At 41.9% G+C, this 23514-nt stretch overlaps 1 protein-coding gene across 5 annotated transcripts in view; it reads left to right on the top strand.

Annotated features, from left to right (window-relative positions):
• Window positions 1-23076, top strand: part of LOC309697921 (band 4.1-like protein 1) — a 49648-nt gene extending 26572 nt beyond the window's left edge. For 2 of the 5 annotated variants that reach the window (XM_082520132.1, XM_082520133.1), the window contains exons 4-23: window positions 5510-5614; window positions 6547-6589; window positions 6740-6815; window positions 7082-7300; window positions 7410-7497; window positions 7593-7745; window positions 8862-8959; window positions 11638-11813; window positions 12072-12298; window positions 12922-12960; window positions 14503-14658; window positions 15021-16088; window positions 17265-17315; window positions 17720-18127; window positions 19017-19238; window positions 19327-19386; window positions 19568-19657; window positions 19773-19853; window positions 20260-20376; window positions 20485-23076. In XM_082520132.1, the coding sequence (XP_082376258.1) occupies window positions 5510-5614; window positions 6547-6589; window positions 6740-6815; window positions 7082-7300; window positions 7410-7497; window positions 7593-7745; window positions 8862-8959; window positions 11638-11813; window positions 12072-12298; window positions 12922-12960; window positions 14503-14658; window positions 15021-16088; window positions 17265-17315; window positions 17720-18127; window positions 19017-19238; window positions 19327-19386; window positions 19568-19657; window positions 19773-19853; window positions 20260-20376; window positions 20485-20490 (3483 nt within the window). In that variant the 3' untranslated portion in view covers window positions 20491-23076. The remainder of the gene's footprint in view (window positions 1-5509; window positions 5615-6546; window positions 6590-6739; window positions 6816-7081; window positions 7301-7409; window positions 7498-7592; window positions 7746-8861; window positions 8960-11637; window positions 11814-12071; window positions 12299-12921; window positions 12961-14502; window positions 14659-15020; window positions 16089-17264; window positions 17316-17719; window positions 18128-19016; window positions 19239-19326; window positions 19387-19567; window positions 19658-19772; window positions 19854-20259; window positions 20377-20484) is intronic. The other 3 variants (XM_082520134.1, XM_082520135.1, XM_082520136.1) reach the window with 3 other exon arrangements.
• The last annotated feature ends 438 nt before the right edge of the window (window positions 23077-23514 follow it).

Genomic DNA, 23514 nt, shown 5'->3' with positions numbered 1-23514 from the left:
TGTATTGTGGGTTATGGCAACCCATGTTTCGATTATGGAGATGCCTTCGGAATAAGTCACCAAGTCATTGTGAAGCAAGTGGTGCCTGACATTCAGCCTTCTTCAAACCTCACTAACAAGGTTCACTATGTCTACAGAACTTAAATAAAGGAAATGATCTCTCCCACAGAGGTCCTAAAGATGTTGGAGTCTGATTTTGTTGAGAAAGCACCAGAAGACACAAAGGTCTCTCAAGAAGATCTCAAATTTCTAACAAAGATGAAGACCGGCATTAGGCTCAAGGAGGATGGTCATTTTGAAATGCCACTCCCATTCAAGAGTTAAAGGCTGAACCTGCCGAACAACAAGGCATGTGCTATTCATCGCCTCAAATGTTTAGAAAAAAGGCTCAAGAGTAACAAGCAGTACTACATGGACTATAAGAAATTCATGGATGAGATCCTAGCCCATGGAGATCCTGAAAAAGTCCCAGAGCAAGATATTGACAAGACACCAGTTTGGTACATCCCACACCATGGTGTGTATCATCCACAAAAACCCGGAATGATTCGTGTTGTCTTTGATGCCTCTGCCAGGTTCCAAGGCACTTCACTAAATGACCATCTCCTGACTGGTCCAGAGCTAACAAACACCTTGCTCGGAGTCTTGTGTCGCTTCCGAAGCGGCCCAGTGGCTTTCATGTGTGACATCGAACGCATGTTCCACCAATTTCATGTGCATGCTTGCGACCAAGATTACCTACGGTTCTTGTGGTGGGAGAACGGTGACCTTGAAACTCCATTCACTGTCTACAGGATGAAGGTACACCTATTTGGAGCAGCATCTCCAGGTTGCGCCAACTATGGCCTCAAGCATCTTGCAGCTGAAGGGGAAGGAAGTTTTGATGAAGAAACCATCAAGCTCATCAAAACCAACTTCTATGTTGATGACGGACTAGCAAGTGTTGACACTGAAGATCAGGCAATACAGCTGGTTAATGAAGCACGCAAACTCTGCAGCATGGGCAAACTTTGGTTGCACAAGTTCATCTCAAACAGCACCCAAGTTCTAGCTTCGCTTCCGAAGGAAGAATGCGCTGCAGCTCCCAAAGATCTAGATGTGGCACTCTGTGAAGTACATATGGAAAGAGCACTTGGTGTACAATGGTGTGTGGCATCAGATCAATTTCAGTTCAGAGTAGTTGTTAAGGAAAAACCACTCACCAGAAGAGGAGTATTGGCCACAGTCGCCTCTGTGTTCGATCCACTTGGGTTTGTGTCACCTTTCATTCTGCTGGGAAAGCAGATCTTGCAACAAATGTGTCGAGATAAACTCAGCTTAGATGATAACTTACCTGACAGACTTCGACCTCAGTGGGAGTCTTGGTTGCGTGACCTGGGAAACCTTGCAGACATAAAGGTTCACAGATGCTACATTCCTTCGAACTTCAAGGCACAGCACTACAAACTTCATCATTTTTCTGATGCAAATGCATCTGGATATGGAATGTGCACTTACCTCAGAGCAGTAAGCACAACTGGTGAAGTCCACTGCTCATTGGTGATGGGAAGCTCAAGAGTTCCACCAACCAAAGTCACAACTATACCTCGGCTTGAGTTGTCGGCGGCCGTTGTTGCTGTGCGCACTGGTGACATGCTGAAAAAGGAATTGGAAATGGAAATTTCAGAAGAAAGGTATTGGACTGACTCGAAGGTGGTACTCTGATACCTCAGCAATGAAGCCAGAAGATTTCATGTGTTTGTTGCAAACCGTGAAATTAAGGTGGGAGAGTTATCAACCAGTGACCTGGAGGTTAAGAAGGTTCAAGTCCACAAGATACAAGTGGAGGAACAAAGGTCCTTGTTAGATCGCCTACACAAGTTTTCCAACTGGTTGAGAATGATTAAGGCAATTGCTAGACTCAAGCGGTATGTGAAAGGAGCAAAGGATCACAAGAATAGATCACACGACATCAGTAGCCTACAAGAGAGAAAGGAAGCAGAGTTAACAATCATAGAGATGGTTCAAGAAACAGCCTTTGCTCAGCAAATAAAAACCTTGCAACACCATGATGTGATGCAGATGAAAGACAAGGTTAACAAGTTAAACAAGTTATGTCAATTTCTTGATGACCAAGGCATTCTTCGGGTAGGCGGACGCTTAACACATGCAGCTTTGCACCCCAATGTCAAGCATCCTGCGATCCTGCCAAGAGGCAGTCACGTGTCGGCATTACTGGTCAAACATTATCACAAGAAGACATACCATCAAGGACGAGGGATCACCATGAATGAACTTTGAGCTAAAAGATTCTGGATTCTTGGATGCAGCAAGATTGTGTCATCTTACATCTATAAATGTGTAAAATGCAGAAGGTTCAGAAGGCGCACAGAGCAGCAGAAGATGGCAGACCTCCCAGAGGATCGGGTGGAGACCACACCACCATTCACCTACTGTGGGATGGACTGCTTTGGTCCTTTTTATGTCAAAGAAGGCCGCAAGGAGATAAAGCGTTATGGTTTGCTAATCACTTGCATGTGCTCCAGAGCAGTGCATCTTGAAATGCTTGACGATCTCTCTACAGATTCCCTCATCAACTCCTTACGTGCATTCATAGCCATCAGAGGTACAGTTCACCAGATAAGATGCGATCCAGGCACGAATTTTGTCGGCACTAGAAATGAGTTTATTGGAGCATTTAAGGAAATAGATCAAGCCAAGCTAGGGAAACTGGACTGCGAGTTTCTCATGAACACCCCAGCATCTAGTCACATGGGTGGTGTCTGGGAAAGACAAATTCGCCCCATAAGAAGTGTTCTCATGTCCATTCTGGAACAATCAGCCAAACAACTCGACAGCTCCTCTTTGAGGACATTCCTGTATGAAGTCATGGCAGTGATTAATAGCAGACCATTGACTACTGACCAACTATGTGATCCATCAAACCCAGAACCTTTAACGCCGAATCACATACTAACCATAAAGTCCACAATCATCTCTCCACCTCCAGGAAGGTTTGTGAAAGAGGATCTTTATCTCCATAAGAGATGGTGTCGTGTTCAATTACTTGCCAACACTTTCTGGACAAGGTGGAAAAAGGAGTATTTGTTAAATCTTCAAGGCAGACAGAAGTGGACCAAAGAGCACAGAAATGCTAAGATCAATGATGGTGTCCTCCTGAAGGATGAGATAACTCCACGCAACCAGTAGAAGTTGGCAAGGATCAATGAAGTGTATCCTGGAAAGGATGGAAAAGTGAGGAAGGTGAAATTGCTGCTGAGTGATCCAACCCTGGATAGAGCAGGAAAACGTACCTCCAAACCTGTGCACCTGGAAAGACCCATTCAGAAAACAGTCATTCTGATGGAAGCGGAAGAAGATTCTCCACCGCACTCTGCTTAAAGGATAATTCATGATAGTTCATTCAAAAGCCGTTCGTTAGTTCATAGGCAATACTTTATTCTTTAAAATCACAAGTGATTGGTGGGAGTGTGACGGTCTTTTGCATTTGATGTTTGTTAAGCTGTATGTCTGGATTTTGTTCTTTTGCACCCTCTGGTGGTGAACTGTGTAGGGTACAGTTTTGCTGTTTGGGTCTCCTCCTAGACACTTTTTCTTTTGCTAGCGCACATGGTGTCTGCATGCTGCAGTTCACAGTTAGCTCCACACATGGAGAAAATATCGTTCAAAGAGTAGAAATAATTGAGAAAGAAAATGGAGGATAAGGCAATAAGGCCATAAAGGACTATTTAGCACCTCCTAGGTTTGTGTGTTTTAAATGTTTTATTTTCTGTAATTAAGGACTTTTGATTGATTGGCACTAAGTAAAAGAGCACATTTTAATGTGATGTTTTGTTTATTGTTTGTCCGTGAGCAGTTCTTACGGGTTGCCAAGACCAGAATAAACCCTGTTCTATAACTACATCGTGTGTACGTCAATCCTTGGTGCTACAATCAGCATTATTCTTTCTGCTTCAGCCATGGCAGCCTCAGTGCAGCAAGATCTAAATTATTATTTATTTGACTGGCAGAGAGGCAGATTAGCTTCCAATGGTTAATTCATTCCCCTTCTTAATTTTTTAAAAGTTGGCCTGATGGCACTGCCAGTTTTTTTCACAAGAGCCGAGCTAAGGTTCGTGGTGGCCTTGTAGTAACCAGAGATAGAGAACGTGTGAGGGCACCCGCGCTATTACTTCTGTTTCCATGGTAACAGCTGCTTGGTTGCTTTAGGAGCCAGGTTTCCCTAGGAGATGAAGCTGGTGTGTGTTTGTGCATTCGTTAGTGTGTGTATGTGTGCACATGTCCGTGCATGTGTGTGAAAAAGGCGTTTTTGCCAAGGCCGTCTGTGCAACCCGCAGAGGCCCTGATTTCAGCCCCGAAGGGCTGGATAGAAAATAGGTGTGGTCTGGTGTAACGCCACTGATGTGAAACGCTCTTCCTTCCCTTATAAAGGCATAAAGACTATACAGGAGCTCCTCCCACTCAGCAGAGGGGAGGACAGGCAGGGAGCGTCTCTCAGACCACAGTTGGGGTGGATTTTATGTCACTGATAATTCAGACTCCTTATCATTATCATCATCATCGTTTATTTATATAGCACTTTAAAAACACACAAGGCTGACCAAAGTGACTCCTTAGTGTAATGAAACAAGGACAAAGATGTTGCATTAAATGATATCTACTTTTAACAGATTCTCAAGTGCTTATCTTTTTTAGAATCACAAATGTCTCATTACAGTTTTACAGATTGTACATTTTGCTTACACTTTCTGAATCGTAGTTTAGATATTGATTGGAGAACAAGTTGGGCTGTGCAGTAAAGGATTCCTGATGCAATCATATCAGTAACATGTGCAAATGATATGGGATCCAAAGTAACATTTATGTGTTTTACTCTGGCCTGTAGTGCCATTTATCTGTCTATATTGTTTGCGCGTGGGTGCACCAGTTTTGGAGCTTTTGGCTGCAGAGTAACCAGGTCATGATTTCTGGAAAGAAATACTGATACTTAGTTTTTGTGACTTTTTTGGCTCCTTAAGCACCACAAGTTCTGTTATATTCAAGAGATGGCTGACATGTCTGCTCCCCAAATTGCTCACATTGGGCAACTCACAACACACTCGCAAAACATATATCTAATTTTGTCCTCCAGTTCAGCTGTCTCTTCAAACTCTAACCAGCAGATGCCACCTTAGTCTTCCACATCTTTAAAAAAAACAGTGTTTTTACACTTTTGTGTGTTTGTTTGTTTGTTTTTACACACACACACACGTGTAAATGTGTGTGTGAATGGGTGCATGACTGGTTGTGTAAAGCGCTTTGGGGCCTTTAGGGACTAGTAAGGCGCTATACAAATACAGGCCATTTACCATTTATCCTCTTCCTTTTGTCTTTTGCAGTATTTGCTGCTCATACAACTTGGGCCTGCACCTTTATGCTGTCCCACTTACTATGTGTTCTTGTGTGTGTGTGTGTGTGTGTGTGTGTGTGTGTGTGTGTGTGTGTGTGTGTGTGTGCGCGCGCGCAACAGAAATTTGCCAAGGGCCAGACTCTGTTGGACATGGTGTGTGGCCATCTGAACCTGCTGGAGAGGGACTACTTTGGCTTGACTTTCCAGGACACAGACAACACCAAGGTCAGACACACAAACACACACCCACCCACACAGATATGCATAGATGGGCACAGCAGGACATCTTACTTGTGCGTTTATTTATTCACTTTTACAGTTTTACATGTGTAACTGAAGCTCTGTAATGATCGCCAGATGCAGCTGCAGTTAAATGAAATGCAGACTTCATACACACACACATGCACGTGTACACTGGGTGTTTATTACACACTTTATTTCCTAAAGTTTGAGCTGGTGATTTTTGATAGAAAGACTAACTTTAAATAGAAACCCCCCCCCATTTCTGGTTTCTCCACAGTCTTCTGCTATTGTCAAGCTATTATACTGAGCTTTAATGTCATTTAATTACATTTTCATTACCACAGTGACCGTTAATTTGGGGGTTTAATTTGGGCTTTTTTGTGGATAGTTTTCAAGTGTTTTTTTTGTGGTTGCTTTTTATGGAGTATTTACTGTTTTGTTTGGGTTTTTGTCACTGACTTCAGAAGAAATGTCAGCCAGTCCTTTAGTCCATTTAACTCCTGCTTCAATGGTTTTTCCAGGTGTTATAAAGCAGTGAACCTCTGGCTGCCCTTTTAACTTTGCTTAACCACTTACAGCCTGAAAGTGGCACACATGGCCTTTAATATTTTAGAATGTGATTAGATAGTATGGCCTTTGAAAAATAGTGCAGAGGGTCTGCAGTCCACCATGAAAGCTCTAGTGGCATTAAGCAGACAGAACTGAATTCAACTGGCATTTATCAGCCTTAATATTAATGCTTTCTGTGTTTACAGAAGCCTTCATCGAGTTTCATGAATACAGTTGAATCCAACAAGGGAACAGAGTTATAAAAGGGAGAGCAATCAGCGAGGTCCAGTTCTTTAAAGGGCTCTTAAACATGAATATGGAGATGGAATTTCTCAAAGGGGATTGTCTCTTTCTTTCTTTATCAGAATTGGCTGGATCCCTCTAAAGAGATTAAGAAGCAAATCCGGAGTAAGTGCAGCAGATGCACGCATACTGTACACACATGCACACATATGCACACACATGCACACGCACACACAGTCGAACAAGTCCGCGCAAAAAACAGCAGAGGCACAGAAATCCTTCACTAAACAACCTTTGCTGGGGCTTCGTCCACAGTTGGTCCCTGGAATTTCGGGTTTGCTGTCAAGTTCTACCCTCCAGACCCATCTGTGCTCATTGAAGACATTACCAGGTAGGTCTGACTGCTTCTGTTAAGCTTGCTTGTCAACTCAACCATCAACTATATCAACCACTGCACTCAAAAAATAGTGTTCTGGTCATTGTTAACTTCTCTTGAACCTTTGACCTAAATTGTTTAATAGGACTATAGTAGCCTGCTATCAAAGAATTGAGGCTGAGACTCATTACAGTACTCGATTCCTTCAGATGTTCCAGTTAGGCTGACACTTAGATCTTGAAGAGAAGTATTACCAGCATCTCTGCCTCTGTTTTTTTTAGGTACTATTTGTGCCTGCAGCTGAGGGATGACATCCTGTCTGGTCGTCTCCCATGCTCATTTGTCACGCACGCCCTTCTGGGCTCCTACACAGTCCAGGCGGAACTGGGAGACTATGAGCCCGAGGAACATGGTCCAGACTACGTCAGCGATTTCCACTTTGCCCCCAACCAGACGCGCGAGCTTGAGGAGAGAGTGATGGAACTACACCATAACTACAGGTCATAGAAAATATGACTTCATTAGTAAACTCAATGCTCTTGTTTGCGATCTGAGGAATTAATATGAATAATAAGAAGTGAAGGATCGGTTGTGGCATTTGCACTGTAGGGGAATGAGTCCAGCAGAAGCAGAGATGAACTTTCTAGAAAATGCCAAGAAGCTCTCGATGTATGGAGTTGACCTGCACCACGCTAAGGTACAGGGATGCTCTCTTTATTGTTTCTCAGTCTTTTTTTATCTGTCAGTACCTCTTCTTCTGGCTCTTTGATACTCTGTGAATTTGTTTAATAGGATTCAGAGGGAATCGACATAATGCTCGGTGTCAGTGCCAACGGTCTGCTCATCTACCGTGACCGCCTCAGGATCAATCGGTTCGCCTGGCCAAAAATCCTGAAAATCTCCTATAAGAGAAGCAACTTTTACATCAAGATCCGCCCTGGAGAGGTTAATAAAAAACGTTTTGTTATCTGTTCTTTAGTATTTTGCTTGGAAGAGCTGGAGTTCACAAGTACTGCACGCACAACCCCACCAGAGCAGCTCCTTGTCACTTTGCCAGAACTGAGGCGAGTGAAATAAAGAGTCGTTTGGTAAAGAGCTAGCTTCACATTTCTATTTCATGGTTTCACAGTTGTTAAAATTATATCACCGCCTCTCTTGACTCGTCCAAAGCAGCGCAAATAGTCATTTCATGGTTTGATAAAAGTGTTACTTCTGAGATGTATCTTGCTGCACACCATGTGACAACTGCAGAGAGTATTTTATCAGGCATTATTTATAGACTTTAGAGATGCCGTTCTTAAAGATTTGGCTGATAGGTCATGTTTTTATTCTTGTCCTTCTCTCTTTCTCGACTTTCGAGTGTGATTAGCCAGTCGGGAGGATTTGCATTTTCATAAAGGATTTTACTTACAAGTGTAGCAGTCACGTTATGCTCGCTCTGGTTTTTCAACTCCCTAAAGTTATTATGATTTCCCTTCATTCTTTGGCCTTGAGGGTATCTGCAGTGCTTTATATCCACAGTTAAACTGACTTTGACATCTTCATAGTGAATACCAAGTCCATTCTGTGCATACACTTTGTTCTGCAGATGTATCCTCTTAAGTCAGCTGTCACTTTAAATTTGCCTGGAGGGTCATCATTGTGGTTTAAAACCACTTTTATTCTTATCTGTCCCCATAGTGTTTTTGTGTGGAACTAAAGTGCTTCCTTTTGTGAATGGACTCCTCCCAATGTTTAAGGACCTGTTATATTGCTAATAACCTATTGATCTGAAAGCATTTTCCTCCCTGTTCACACAACTGAATGTCTGATGGACTGAGTGCATGAACAACTAATTTATAGGTTGGTTAGAGATGGAAAATCTACCCGTCATGGTAGCAGGAGACACAAGGCGAGTAAACAGAAAACACTGATTTTTCCATTGCTGGAGAGTAAACACATTTCACCCTGCCGCCCTCCCTCCATCTTCCACTTCACTTGCTTCCCTCACTCTCTTTTTCTTCTTCACCTCCCCGCCGCCTCCTCCTTTCACCACCTCCACTCATGTCCCTCATCACTCAGTATGAACAGTTTGAGAGCACCATAGGCTTCAAGCTGCCCAACCATCGGGCCTCGAAGCGATTGTGGAAGGTCTGCATTGAGCACCACACCTTCTTCAGGTAGGCCTTAATGCTCACAGATACAAACAGCACGTTTTCTGCACTGTGCTCACTCTGACCTGCATGAACCTTGGCACAGTAGACCTAGAGTATCCCTAAAGTGTTGATTTTCTAACTATTGATTGTAACAGTTTTCTTAAAGAGTCTGTAGATGAGTGATAAAAAAAAATGCTCTCAAAAGAGTTTGGAAAATTTCTTTGATGGTTTGGAGGTAGGAAGAAGAAAACAAGTCTTGCAGCAAATACATCAAAATGAATCATAGGAAAGTAATTTGATATAGGTCATACAGTGTGAACACGGACCTTATTTGTAGGATTTGTACTGAAAAATTGGATATTTTTAAGGGTTTACACTGATTTTTTAAAACTTTGTTAGTTCCTAGAGTCAGCAAATATATGATAGAAGAGAGAGCTTTCTTGTCTGCATGGTACAGTTGTGGTCATAATTTTAAATGCACTCATGATGGGCATTAATTTCATGGTAATTTTGACCTTTTAATGAACTGTTCTTTTTTCAAGAACAGCATATATCTTAAATGAATAAAATGAAAAAAAAAAAAAAAACCAAGTATTTGGTTCCCAGGTTTACATTTATTTTAGATTTTCTCTAATCCAGATAGGATTAAAAGTATACATGCAGGCTCAAATATATAGATAATTGGTTAAATGTCTCTTAGCAAGCAGCACCTAAACCAGATGCTTTTGGTAGCCATCAACATCTTCTTGTATAACTCTGGCGGAATACTGAGCACTGTTCATGGCAGAACTGGTAGAGTTCACTGGTTGGTGTCCAGACACACACACACACACACACACACACACACACACACACACACACACACACACACACACACACACACACACACAGAGCGAGAGTAGTAAACAACTTTATAATATGGTTGTGGTCAGTGCATTGGAAAGGGGATTCCAGAGGTTTAATGTTAGCCTACTTTATCAGTTCCAAAACTAGTTTGGGATCATTTTCTTGTTTTTTCCAAGTTTTGATCATCTAGCTGTTGAGATTAAGTTGAAAACTTTGGAGGTAATCCTCCTTCTTCATTTTTGACATTCACTTTGTACCACATACCATTACCACTGGTGGCAAAACAGCCCCAGAGCATGATGCTACTGCCACCATGCTTAACAGCTGGTGCAGTGTTCTCAGATTTGCAAGCCTCACCTTTACTCCTCCAAAGATATGTCTTGTCATTTTGGCCAGATAGTTCAATCCTTGTCTGACCATAAAAAGAAGGCATTTGTCCATGTGGGCAGCTGCAAATTTCTGTTGAGTTTTTGTTGTCAATTTAGGAGCTGGAGCGTCTCTCTTTGTCACCACCCTCTCAGTCCATAGAGATGAAAAACTGTGGACAGTGATGGTGGCGTTACAGTGGTATCCAGTTCATGGCAAGCTTGAGCTTTGGTAGTTTCTGAACATCCTAACCAATTTCCTCTCATCTGAGGGTGGCAGTTTGGGTCTTCTTCCAGATCTCGCATGCAAAGTGGGGGACACATCTCAATAACTTGTACGCACGTGCAAGTGTCTAAATGGAAGATCCTGAAATCTGCAATTGTTTAGAAATGGTCCATCATGCTTCTGGAATGGCCTTCATAAAGACCTTACCTCAATCCTATTGATGATTTGTGCACTATGCTTAAAGGCCATGTCTGTGTCAGGAAACCAACCAATTTACGTGAATTCTATCAACTGTGCCAAGGTCAGATATCCAGCCTGGATTATGTCAGAAACTTGTTGATGGCTACCAAAATCATCTGGTTGAGGTACAACTTGCTGAGAAACATTTAATCAAATATTTGTGTGGATTTATGTATACTTTTGAGCCTGTTTGGATTAGATAAAATCCAAAGCAATTTCAGACTTGTGCACCTAATTCTAGGTTTTTAAAATCTGAACTATAAAATAATTGCTGGAAAATTCTATTTTTTTTTTTACTTTCTGATTTAAAAAAATATGTATCAATTTGCATTGAGTTTCTGCATTAATTTGCATTGCTTTTTTCTACAACCAGTATTTTCTTTTACAATCTATTGCTTAAATTTAGTCTGCAATTTCAGGTTTTTCAGGAAAAAAAAAAAGACTGATGACGTAGAGGTCTCAGAAATTCATTAAGATTCATGTAACATTGTAACTCATAATACACTTAGTGTTAAAGGGTTAAAGATGTATCCAGTGCAATCATTCCATCCTAGAAACAGAACACTTTAAAGAAATCACTAGAAAGTCCAAAATTACCACAACAAAAATGCCCATGATAAGTATAGGTAAACTCATCAGACAGGATATGATTAGCTTAGATGAAGAGAAACTGTTATGAGAGTCAAAAGTTATGATTTAAAGACTTTAGACATGCTGTTAATGAAACACAGGTGGGCTTTGATGAAATCATGAAAACTCATGAAAACATACGAATGTTGGGAAAACGGGAAACACAACGAGGTCAGACTGGATGTCAGTCAGACAAACTGATAAAAGACTGAGAGAAGGGCAGGACTAAATAAAGCACAGAGTGCTAATTGGGTAGCAAGACACAGGTGGAGGCAGGAGATTCTTTAGTTAATTCCAGTAAATTTCCAGAGAAATCAATAAATAATGGTTCCGCAAAGCCCTATCGAATATGTGCCACATATATTCATTTTTAAGTGAACTGAACCTTCCTGCAGGTTGGTTTCCCCAGAGCCACCTCCCAAGGGCTTCCTGGTGATTGGCTCCAAGTTCCGCTACAGCGGGCGGACCCAAGCCCAGACCAGACAGGCTAGCGCTCTGATTGACAGGCCCGCTCCACAGTTCGATCGTTCTGTTAGCAAGAGGTACCTGCTGCCTCGAAGCATTGACGGAGGTAAGAACCCAGACTCTTTCACTGTCGGTATGGACATTTGCCGTGAGGCAGTTTGTTCTCTCCACAGAGTAAAAATATTTCAGCAAGAATGTTTGTTGATTTTGTGTTGCAGCCCTCAAAGTGAAAGGGGCCAGACGTTCCTTGTCAAAAACAAGAATTAACATTAGATTTAGATATCATTTTATGCGCAGCGCATTCAAAAGCTTAACCTAAAAACTCCTGGTGTTTTATGGTTACCCTCCACTTGCTTTCAACCAGCCTCGGCTCTTGGTGACAGTATGGACCAGCTGTCCCAACGAAGCTCCAGTGAGCGCACACAGTTCATGTCTAGAGAAGATCTGGACCAAGAGGGCAGCCTAGACCTGGACCACGATCAATATCATTATCAAGACCAAGATCAGGACCACTACACAGATCAGGAAGACGATCAGAAGCCGACACTGGGTGCCAATATCTCACCACCGACCAAGACTTTGGAGCTGAAGGTACCAGATGAGAGGACAGACTTGAAATGCACAGAAATCCGACTTCATTCATGCTCTGATTTTCATAGTTCAAAGCTGTACAAACAAATTACATGTCATTGTTAAGAAGAAGAGAGTTTCTATTTAGCCACAACCGATCAATCAGCAGTGCAAATGAAATCAACACATCTGTTAAATAGGATGCTGTAAATGTAAAAGCTACATCGCAGTTTTGAGGACACTGCAGAGAAATAAACAAAAAGCAATTAATCTGATTCATTGGGAAAGGTAAACAGCACACTGTGCATCACAACTGAAAAATATCTCACATTAACTCATCTTCTCTTTCCTCGTTCCTTTTTTATTTAAGAATGTAATCACCTTTCCTATTTTTCTCTCCTTGGCTTAATTAACCTGATTCCCGCTCTTCCGGTTATGAGACTTCTCAGTATGCACCTTCTTTTCTCATCATTTTTCTTAAATCATCTCCTCAAATCTAACTCGACCTCTTTGTAGTACATAAAACGTCTCTAACCGAGCACCCTGCCTTTAACCAGTAACATTCTCTTTGTATCACCGTAAACTTAACAATCTTAGCTAACCTCTTCTTACATTTCTGTCCTGTGCCTTGTGCTTTCCTTCAGGGTGAGGAAGCAGGCTCGCCTGTAGACTCAAAGCCAGAGGTATTTTGGTATTGGACTTTGGTGTCTGTATACGTGCTTTTTTTTGGTCGTTCAAGGTCATGTGCTCGTGCACTGTGTTTGTTAAGCACGACCTGTCTTATGCCTGTGTTGTTTGTCTGTAAAAGAAATGTTATTTCTTTTGATTTCATGGTTTCCAGGATTTCGGTAGGTATAATCCGTGGAAAATGCATGAATTGATTTTCAAGAAAATACGAGAAATATTATATATAGATTTAATCAAGCTTTTTGTTTTATTTCGTATTTTCCTGCTGGAAATAGTTGTTTCACTGGAAAGAATGATTAAACTGTAATAAGCATTTTGATGCTAAAAAGAGTAAGACGTCTATTGAAGAACTGACTTATTTTTCTCGACTTGCAGCACAGTTTCACCAGCATGCCTCTGCAACAGTGTCCCCGTATGACATTAGAGGGATTGTTTGTCACCAGCAGGATAAACAGATGGCCTTTAGGCACTGTAGACGATTCAGTGAATCGGTGTTTCCCCACTTTGCAAATCTACCGATCCACCAATTAAACTGCCCCAAAATCTACATCTTTGTTTAATTTAGAAATATATTTATTTAAAAGCCATCTTTCTCTATGCTCTTATTTGTTTTGTAAAAGTCCTGTGCAGGTAGTTGTGGTGCTGTTTTCTTGACTACTGCAGGAAATATTGGCATCACATTAGTGGCTTAATGGACTCTTTGTTTGTGGTTTTGTAATGCCTTCCCATCAAATCTTTGGATCAAGAAGTATGGGAATAATCCTCCTCCAAACCCTTAAGTTCAGTCAATAAATGTCTTCATTAATTACCAGTTGGCTGAGACTGAAATGGATTGTCTCTCTCTTCTTGGCAGAACATTAAGTGGCTTAACAATCACAGTCCAAAGCCTCAGTGGTGTCAACTGTTTCTGTTTGTCAGTCTGGCTGCCTGCCTTTTTTGACTCACCTGCAGCATTTTACCTCTTTGTCTCTGCACGCATCTGCTCTCTTTCCCCACCTCCACCCCCCCAAACTCCTAACCCTTCCGCTTTGCTCGAAAAAAAACCTTTCACTTCATGTCGCTTGCCCCACCTCATCTGTCGGACAAGGAACTGGTCACCCTTCGGCCTAAACAGGAGGTACAGCTTGTCATCTCTTTTTGACATGAGACGTGTGTGACTCTCATCAGGTGTTCAGTGTTTGTTTGTTTTGTTTTTTGTATTCATAACTGTACCACTCGCAGTTTGAAAACAGGAGTCAGCAGTGGAGCTCCTGAAAACAGATATATTTTCCTACAGAGCACATAATCTTTTATGCGCTTTGTACATTTTCTGGTCATATCTAAAGCCTTTATTGGCCATCCACGTGGTACAGTTTTTACTTCATAAAGAAAACAATCCGTCATGCTACCTACCTGATCAGACAGAGCTTGGTTACGATTGTTCATTTTCCAGTTAAATCCAAATCGACTTCATTGTGCTGTGAACCAGAAATAGACTTAGAAGCTTTCTATTTATGCTGTCTTTTTTTTTTCTGTTTTTCCTTTCACTGTGTGAGTAGCAGTTCTTGGACAAACCAGAAGACGTTATACAAAAGCACCAGGCCAGCATCAACGAGCTGAAGAGGGCTTTGAGGCAGCCTAACAGCAAAATGGCCCAGAGAGAGAAACGCATCTCTTCAGCTACTCCTCCTGGAGGGACTCCGGAGCGGAAACCAGTAAGAATGACATTCTGTTTCCAAGTTATGGCACATACTATCATTGTTGAAATATATATATTACCATTTTCTAAACAGGTTGTATTGGTCCTAGGCCAACATATATATATCTTCACAGAGTATGCCAAAATTTGGATTCCATTAAACCAATTCACAGAAAAAAAAACCTAAAAATGCTTTAAAATTTACACATACCCCCCAGTTGTTTTTCTTTGGGATTTTTTTTTTTTTGTGTGTGTGTGTGTGTTTTTTTTTTTTTTTTACAATTCTTCTTTACAATAGCAATGTGGGGTAACAGTAATGAATGGAAGAGCCGTTTATCTAGTTAGGCTAATGAAACTGTCTACTCTATGTTAACATAGGCGACCACTGACGCCAAATTGATTGACAAGCAGGATGCTTATGAAGGAACACTGGACTCTTACTCTTACGTGGAAAAGAGTAAGACCTCTTCAGAGGGTAGAGACACATTTGCAGTGACATCTTGGACTGAAGCGAATATGAACAATTGCCAGACACGCCCAGACTCTGGAAGAAGTCGACATGGAACATCTCCAAAGCGGGAAACTGAGTTTATTGCAGCAGGACTAAGAGATATGAACCCCATGGCTGGTACAGTAGCAGCTAATGGGCATCATGAATCTGTTCAAATTCGGAGAGCCATTCAGGAAAATGGATATGAGTCTCCACCTGAGAAACAGGCAAGAGAACTGAAGAAGGATTTAAGACATGGCCACTTTGAGCATCGAGAGAGGCCCAAGAACTTTGAAACTCCAGTGGCTTGGGATTCTGTCCCAAAGGGCAGTGCTTCAAGATACAGTGAGGCTTGGAAAATAAAAGACCCAAGCCCTGTGGGAGAAAAGGATTGCAACAAAACGGGGAACTCACACACAGAAGTAACAAAAATAGTTCCTCTCAAGCCGCAGAGATCAAAGAAGTCTATAAATAAAGAGAACAAAGATTTAAACCCTCAAACGCACAGCCAGCCTGACAGAGGCGTCTTTGGTGCTGCCGGGGATGTACAGATGACAAAATCTTCCTGTGAGTCAGGAAGGAGACTGGATGATAATGCTGTACCACTGTCTGCCACAGATGTTGTCAAGGAAAACACAATGGACACCAAATACCAGGGTGAATCTACAGCGTTGTATCAGCAGCAAAGTCAAACACATCAGCAGATTAGGAATGAGTTTTTCGGACAACAGGAGCTCAGGGACTGCAGGGACTCTGCAGGCCAGTGGACGAGAGGAGGCGTTGCATTTGAAGAAAATTCTCAAATCACCTCAGAGTTTAGCGCCAAATTTCCAGCAGCTCCCCCACGCACTCTCCCCCTGAAAACACAGTGGTCCCGAGACAGACTGAGCAACATGGACAACAGCCACATCCACCACAGGACGCCCAACCAAGAAACAGCCAAGAGGAAGCAAGCGGTAAACCATCTGCCCCCCTTCCCCCCCCCAACCTGTTTGTCAGTCATCGGAAAGTAAAGCATTGCATGAGCTTCAGGCGATGTGGTGCAAATTGTTTTTGCCATCTAAAAACAAACCTTCCAAAAAAAATAAAAAATCACACACACGCTTAAACTTCAGAATTCATGTGGCTGTGTATGAGAAAGCAAAAGTTCACGTTCCTTCGCATCGCCTCATTGACCGACTCAGTTCACGTCCATGGCCTAGGGGGCATTTTGCTTTCCCTTCTTCCCCTCCGCAAATCTTGACATCTGCTTGGCCATTTCAGAACGCTGTGGGCCTTTAAGCAAACTTCCCATTGCTTAAGCTTCAGGCGTCCCTTCTATCCCACCTTAACTTGTCACGTTAATACCTGGTCTCTCCTTCCAACACTCAGAGCGAGGGTGACTGCTGTTGCAAGGAGCGCAAGACCTTTTTCCACCATTTTTTTCTTTGAAACCTCTTTTTCTACATAATTTGAATCCTTTGTGTAAATGGCTGAGGAGGCCATTTGAACCAAATGTTCTACCTTGGCACCTCTGCAGCAAAGCAGAAAAATGAAAAAGACGATTAGATGTAATCACTGGCTGCAGAGCTGCCAAACCTCTTCAGGGTTCAGGCTTTCATATGCCGCATTTAAAAATATGAATACCTTTTCCCTGAAAGGGAATTTTGAAAAATCAAACCTTTCAGTGCATGGCATTACCATTGCACTTGCAGTCATTTTTAATGATGTCAGCCTGTGAAATATACCCAGTTTGCATGCTTTTGACTGCAGCTTAAAGGCTTTGGAGTTTGGGGGATCTCTCACATTGTGTGTTTATCGTGCAGGTTTAGGAAAAGCCCCAAAGTTTATGAATGACTTAGACATGTTTGCTTACAGATAAGAACTCAACAGTGCTAAAGCGACATGCTTAATAGCGGTGAAGGAAGAACACTGCAAACTCGGGCTCTCCAGATATCAATTCTTTCATCATGTGCAAAAAGCAGAACTCGACGTCAAAGCAGTTTCAAAGAAAACTTTTTCTAACTTTTATTTTTGGATATGCTTACACACATTAGCTATAGGGAGACGGTATAACTTCTGGCTGCATTTCGGTGAATTCACGCATGCTTTCATATCGTTGTTTGCTCTTTGTTTGTTTGCCTTTTCCATAGGAGACACCTCCCACCCCTGCTATCCATGAGGAGCCTCTCAGTGAAGCTTCAGTGAGTCATCCCTCGGCTCCTCTCATATTTATTATGTAGTCACACCTTGGGAAAAGAGTAAATAAACTACAATTAGATATTTGACAGATTTTATTCAAGCTGCTCTTTGAGGCGTGTTTGTTTTTGTATCCAAAGCGTGGAGATAAACGCACAAAAGCACAGCCCATAAATTCATATTTAATCAAACGGGGAAACTGAATATTTTAAAGTGCCAGCTCGACATCATGCCTAAATCTGATATCTAATATTTTGTGCCGCTGTTAAATGTTCAATAAGCATGTTTCCATGTTTAATTGTGATCAGAGATCAGAGTAGAGAAGCTAATGTATGTACTTTACATGCTGTACATTGTCTAAAAGTGCAGGAGATAAACCACATCGAATTATCATCTGTCTCCTCTATAGAGGGAACCATGGGAGAGGCGCCTGGGCTCCGTATCAGAGGATGATCAGGACCACGAGATCCTGTACTTGAAGGAAACCCACCTGGGCATTGAACGAAAATGTTCCAGCATCACAGTCAGCTCTACATCCAGCCTGGAAGCTGAAGTAGATTTCACCGTCCTCACGGACCTGTACACAGGCATGGAAGAGTTCTCCAGGGGTATGTCGGAGCTGGGAGAGAGGGATCTGTCACCTGATGGGGGTCTGCGCTTTGGCATCGACATGCTCCAGCAGCAACAGCAGCAACCCTCTGAGCCACCTCCTCCCTTAGTATCGGCTCCTCTGTCCAGAAGAACCAGCAGCAGTCCTCCAGCCAAACAAATCCAGGCTGAAGAAGTCCGACCAGAAGTCAAACGGTCCGATGTCCAGGTAGATCAAAGTTTTCAGATCAGCTGTGTAGAACCACTGAGAAGTGTCTACTTCTTTGGTTTGTTTTGTTTTCACACTGCGCTATTTTTAGGCAGCTGAAAATATGCATCTTGGCTCCTTTTTAAATTCAGATGCCAGTGCAGGAAAGAATGGGTGTTAATTTGATCTGAAAGCAAGTAGCATGAAATCATTACTCTACAGTTTTATCTCTCTGCATGTTTGTAACCGGGCACTTGAGAAATAAATAAAGCCAAGCGTGAATGCAATGGAAATAACAGGAAGAAAAGAGCTGAATTCCTCTCCTCCCCAGCACTTTTCCCATAACACCAACCACATCCACGCTCTGCGTCTTTCCCAAGTTTCCCAACAAAGTGTGATGACAAGGTAGTTGTGGGTGAATTCATGCAAGTTTATTCACAAGGCTGTGGTTTGCCTGTGCAGTGGGTGGTCAGAGGGAATGTAACAAAACAGAAAATTATGGGTTCATGATTTGAGTTGTAAAAAAGCTGGGCGGCTAAAAGTATTCAAGCTTCTGACACCTCTAATGCACTAAAATCCACAAATGAGCAGATGAAGTGACTGTCATGAAATATGCAGGAAAGGGATGTGCTTTTAGTTTGAAGTTTTAAAGAAGGTAAACGAAAGAAAACCCACTTTGTTCTTTTCCTCGTTTTTTATGTTTAACTTTTTACTAAAGTAAGATATCTCTTAAGCTTCCAAACTTCAGACTCTCAGGTTGTCTTTTGCTTTCTGTTCTGATTAAATTATGTTCCTTTTCGCAAACAGGGGGCTTTCAAGCCTTTTAAAAACCTCCGTTTCTGCACAGAGTCTCAGAACAACACTACGAACTATACACACTCTTAATAATATAAACATTCCTTCTCTTAAGCCTGTAGTTCCCAAAAAACCAAAGAGATCAGTCCCCGTGTCTTCATCAGTGGACCGAGATCAGTCACACAGAGAAGGCAGTCGTGTCTCTGCCGCCGCACCACTGAGCAGGGAGGGCAGCGATATCAGGCCCACGCCAACAGTCAGAAAGACGGACATCAGGACGGAGACTCAACCCAATGGGTCAGAGGTCACCACGACCATCGTGGAGTTCACGGATCAGGTTAACTTCATATTTCACTGCTAAAAATGTACAGAAAGGTAGACCTGTAAAATATCTGGACATAATCCAATCAATCTGTCTGTTTCAGGATCACGGCATCACTGGACTAAGTGAAGTTTCTTACTCTACAAGACAGAGCGTTTCTCCTGTGAGTACAGACAGGGGGACCTCTCCAATTTTAACTCAATCTGCAGCACACTCCTTCTTGTTCTCCAGGGTTCAAACCTACTTACAAAGCCCAAAGACACGAATTCAGGAACACACATCTGACTGAATGTCATAAAATATGGTTCATGTGTCTTTGTAATATTTGCCTCATGCCTCCTCAGGTGCACAAAGGCAGTCTTGGCAGAGAGACATCAGGCTCTCCCATCCTCGTCTCTGAAAATGTTACCTCAGCTACCACTCATGTTACAAAGGTAGAGAAGCTCAAGTAAAACTCACAAAGTGCACATTTAATTTATAATTTAGTGCCGCTCATCTCCTTTAAATGTTAAGGCTGTTAAAAGAAAAGCTGTTGTCTGTATGCTGCAGACAGTGAAAGGAGGATACTCAGAGACCAGGATCGAGAAGAGGATCATAATCACAGGAGACGATGATGTAGACCAGGAACAGGTGAGCAGAAATTGACAAATGAGCTTTGAACTCACAAAGCCTAAGGCTAAAATGTTAGATTCTTTAAGTGGGCAAATACATTTACTGACTAGATAAAATATAAAATGAGCATTTGGGTATCTAAAGACCAATTTTTAAAATGAATTGTAATTCCAGCTCCCTTTGCGAGCACAAATCAGTATTCAAAGGAGCTTGCAAAGAAAAGCGTCTGGACTGTCCTGACGCTTTTCTTTGCAAGCTCCTTTGACTACGATGACCTGGATTACTGAGAACCTTCAGACACAAATTGGTATCTGAACCTGTGTTCTGCTTTTGTAAGATACAGAAAAGTTCCATAAGGTACTTGGGTGGAGGGGTTTAAGCAATTCATTTCATTCAGGACACACACTTCACTCTTTCCTTTCAGGCTCTGGCTATTGCCATACAGGAGGCCAAGCAGCAGCATCCAGACATGCAGGTGACTAAGGCAGTTGTTGTCAGGGAAACAGAATCATCCACTGAGGACCGACACGGTGCATCAGAGGTACAGCTGGCATCTTGACGCCATGCAACAATGGATGAGATTTTTACATCCTCTAAACTCTTTTGAGGTTAAGGGATTTAACATCCACGTCTCCTTTCTTTGCTGCAGTCCTGATTTCCTGAGACGAGAGTGCCCCCCTTTGGACAAGAAGCGTCAGTGCCCGACTTGAAATTGCCGCCCACCATCCCAGTCGATTAAGGACTACTGCCTGAGGCGCTCTGCCAGAGCCTCTTATACAAGTTCACACACAAACCTGAAACAGGACTCTTCAAACGATTTAATTTGTATTTGAACGTTTCATTATAGAAATCGTCATCATGTTCAACAGAGTGACTTTTTTTTGCAGTCAGGCTTCACAAGTAAGAGAAAAAGAAAAAAAAAAACATTTATTAATTTTACATGGTTGATAACATGCCACAAGAATTCCAAACATGTGGAAAAATTTCAGACATAATTCAAGTAAATTCCCTGCAAAAAATCTCAGGGTCTATATGTTCAAATCACTCGCTTTGGTATTTCTAAACAAAAACAGAGAACACAGGGAATTCATTGGGAAAGGGTTTTATTTAGATATGAGTGGCTTATACTCTCATCATGTAATTCCTGCTGTGTGCTAAAAAAAAAAAAATGTGTTCACATTGTGTCACTGAGTAATAGAATCTAGTACATGTAGCTCCAGTACTGTTAAAGCATCCAGTCAATCGCAGGGTTTAGTGAAAACTGTTTAGTTTTCATAGCTAGTCAAATAAACAAATATCATCCCATCGCACTGAATGATGAAGATGCACTGATTAGAGACGACTGCGGTCCTCTGGAGGCGTTTATTCGAGTATTTAGCGAGGACCAGTGTTAGCTATCTAGTAATATTTGACTTCCTTTAAACATATCTCACCTCGACGTGTGGGTGGTAAGTATGCATATCTGCATTTATGTCTTGACATTAGGAGCTGTTGATACACAGTGTACCTGTTGTATTTATTCAAACAGTGGCAATGTAGTTTCTGAGCATGCTGATGTTTCAGAATGAGCCCAGTCTCTCTCCTCTCCCAGCCTTTAGATACGCGCTCAGAACTCACCTGGATTTAAATCCTCATTGGCAGTTGTGTGTGTAGTAAGTAAGTAAGTAAGTACATAGAGTAGGCTTACATTCCTTGTTCAAGTCACAGAACGGGCTCCTGCATCAGTAAAAGTAGTGTCTGAGATAACTTTTGCATGATGATGATTTCTTTTGGATGAATGGACTGTAAATGACTTCAGTGGATATTAACTCATCATAAGGAGCGATGATTCTGTCAACGACGGGAACACCCTGAGAAATTACAAAGCTGCAGAGACTGAATTGTTAATAATCTAAAATCTTGAAGAGAAATGATGCGTGTTGGCGAGGGTGGAAAAAAAGTGGGAAATGTCAAGTACACAGTACACAGTTATGACAGCACACTCGATTATTCTGTTGCAGCCCTCTTACATTCTCATCTCTTCTCAAACCGCTGGTGATGTTCATCTGGTCCTAACCTAGCCGTTTTCTACTTATTTGCCAGTGAATGAACATAATGTGGCCCACATAATGTGAGCTTACGTTCTGCAACCAAGCTGAAATGGCATTATGCATCAGAGCTCTGCCGACGCTCTTTCGTGTAAAGTACCATGTTAGAAATAAGATACACAGTAGGAGACGCATCTTTGGACTTTTAGTTGTGTGTGATTTGGTACATGGATGTTAGAAGGATGCTGTAGAGATGTAACGTGCCAACTGAGGTAGCAGTCAAACTGTACAAACCCTGGTTTTGTATGAAATAACTTTATATGAGCAACTTTTAATTACAAAGTGTCAGAAGGTCAAATGCACACATTTTTTGGTATGACATGGTTTCCCTTTAAGTATACTGTCTTTAGCGTTAAAAACAATATATAACTTCTGTATCTTTTTCAGAACTCATATTTTATATATAGACCAATACATGCAGCAGAAAATTCAAACAATTGATAAAAGAAATGTCAAAAGCTGCCACTCAAGGTTTATGAGGAAATTAACAGGCTTTCAGACACTAAACTATACAGTCTATGTTCACGTGTCTAGTGTAACTCCTTTTGTGTTCCTTATTTTGGTTCCAAAGTGATGCTTAGTCATGGATGTGGGTGTCAAACTGAAAGGTGGAAAAAAGAATAATGCAACCACGCATACCTTGTACTGTATATTTGGTGCTGTTTAGTGGATCGTGAAGATGTATAGTAGTTAATGGAAATGGGCTTGATGTACACTAGGGGGCACCGGTTACCTAAAAGAAGCCAGCTTAGCTGCAACATCAAGCATACCCAGCTGAAGTCCTTCTCACCATCCTTCACTGGATCGACCAGCATGGTCTGACTTACCTCTCTCTGTCCAGAAAAGGCCCACTCACGGACATGTGACAATGACCAGACTGTAATAACCAGACTGTGAATAATCGCAGACCCTCGACTGTGGCTGAGACACCTGGTGCCGAAGTCTGATTGACCTCTGGCAGACCCTTAAACCTAACCTTATCCTTCTGTACAGAGTTCTCCTTCTTCTCCTCCTCCTCCTCTGCAGCTTCATCTCTTCTGCTCTGCTGCTTTCCACTGCTTAGTGCTGTATCCTTGTTGTACATTGTACTTGCATTCATTTGAAAATGAATAAAGACAAGAGAAAAAAAACAAGGAGAACAAGATAAATGACAATCCCTCTGTTTGATCTGTGTCTCTAATACTATACTAGTGCTGTAAATGATTAGAAAGACACGGTTCAGGCATGCGTTTCTTTTTCAGGCAGTGAATATTGCATATTTACCTTTTTTGCATTTAAGTAGTTTCTAAGTTTTAGTGAGGAGTTTAATGAGGAGACACAATTCAAATTTTAGTTTCTGCAAAAAACACCTGTATTTGGAAATCTGGGAAAGTTATCCATAAAACAGTTTCAGGAACATGCTTGCGCGCGCGCGCGCGCACACACACACACACACACACACACACACACACACACACACACACACACACACACATACACACTCTAACATAAAATATATTCTCTTTGTTTTTTACTCACCCAACACACATACATATACCTTGCTTATACCAGGTTGGATCCCCTTTTGCCTTCAGACCTTCACATCCATGTTG

Source organism: Aulonocara stuartgranti (genome assembly GCF_965226115.1).
Source record: "Aulonocara stuartgranti genome assembly, chromosome: 20".
NCBI lineage: Eukaryota > Metazoa > Chordata > Actinopteri > Cichliformes > Cichlidae > Aulonocara > Aulonocara stuartgranti.
Note: the sequence above shows the minus strand (reverse complement) of the source record. Positions and strands in the feature narration are given on the sequence as shown.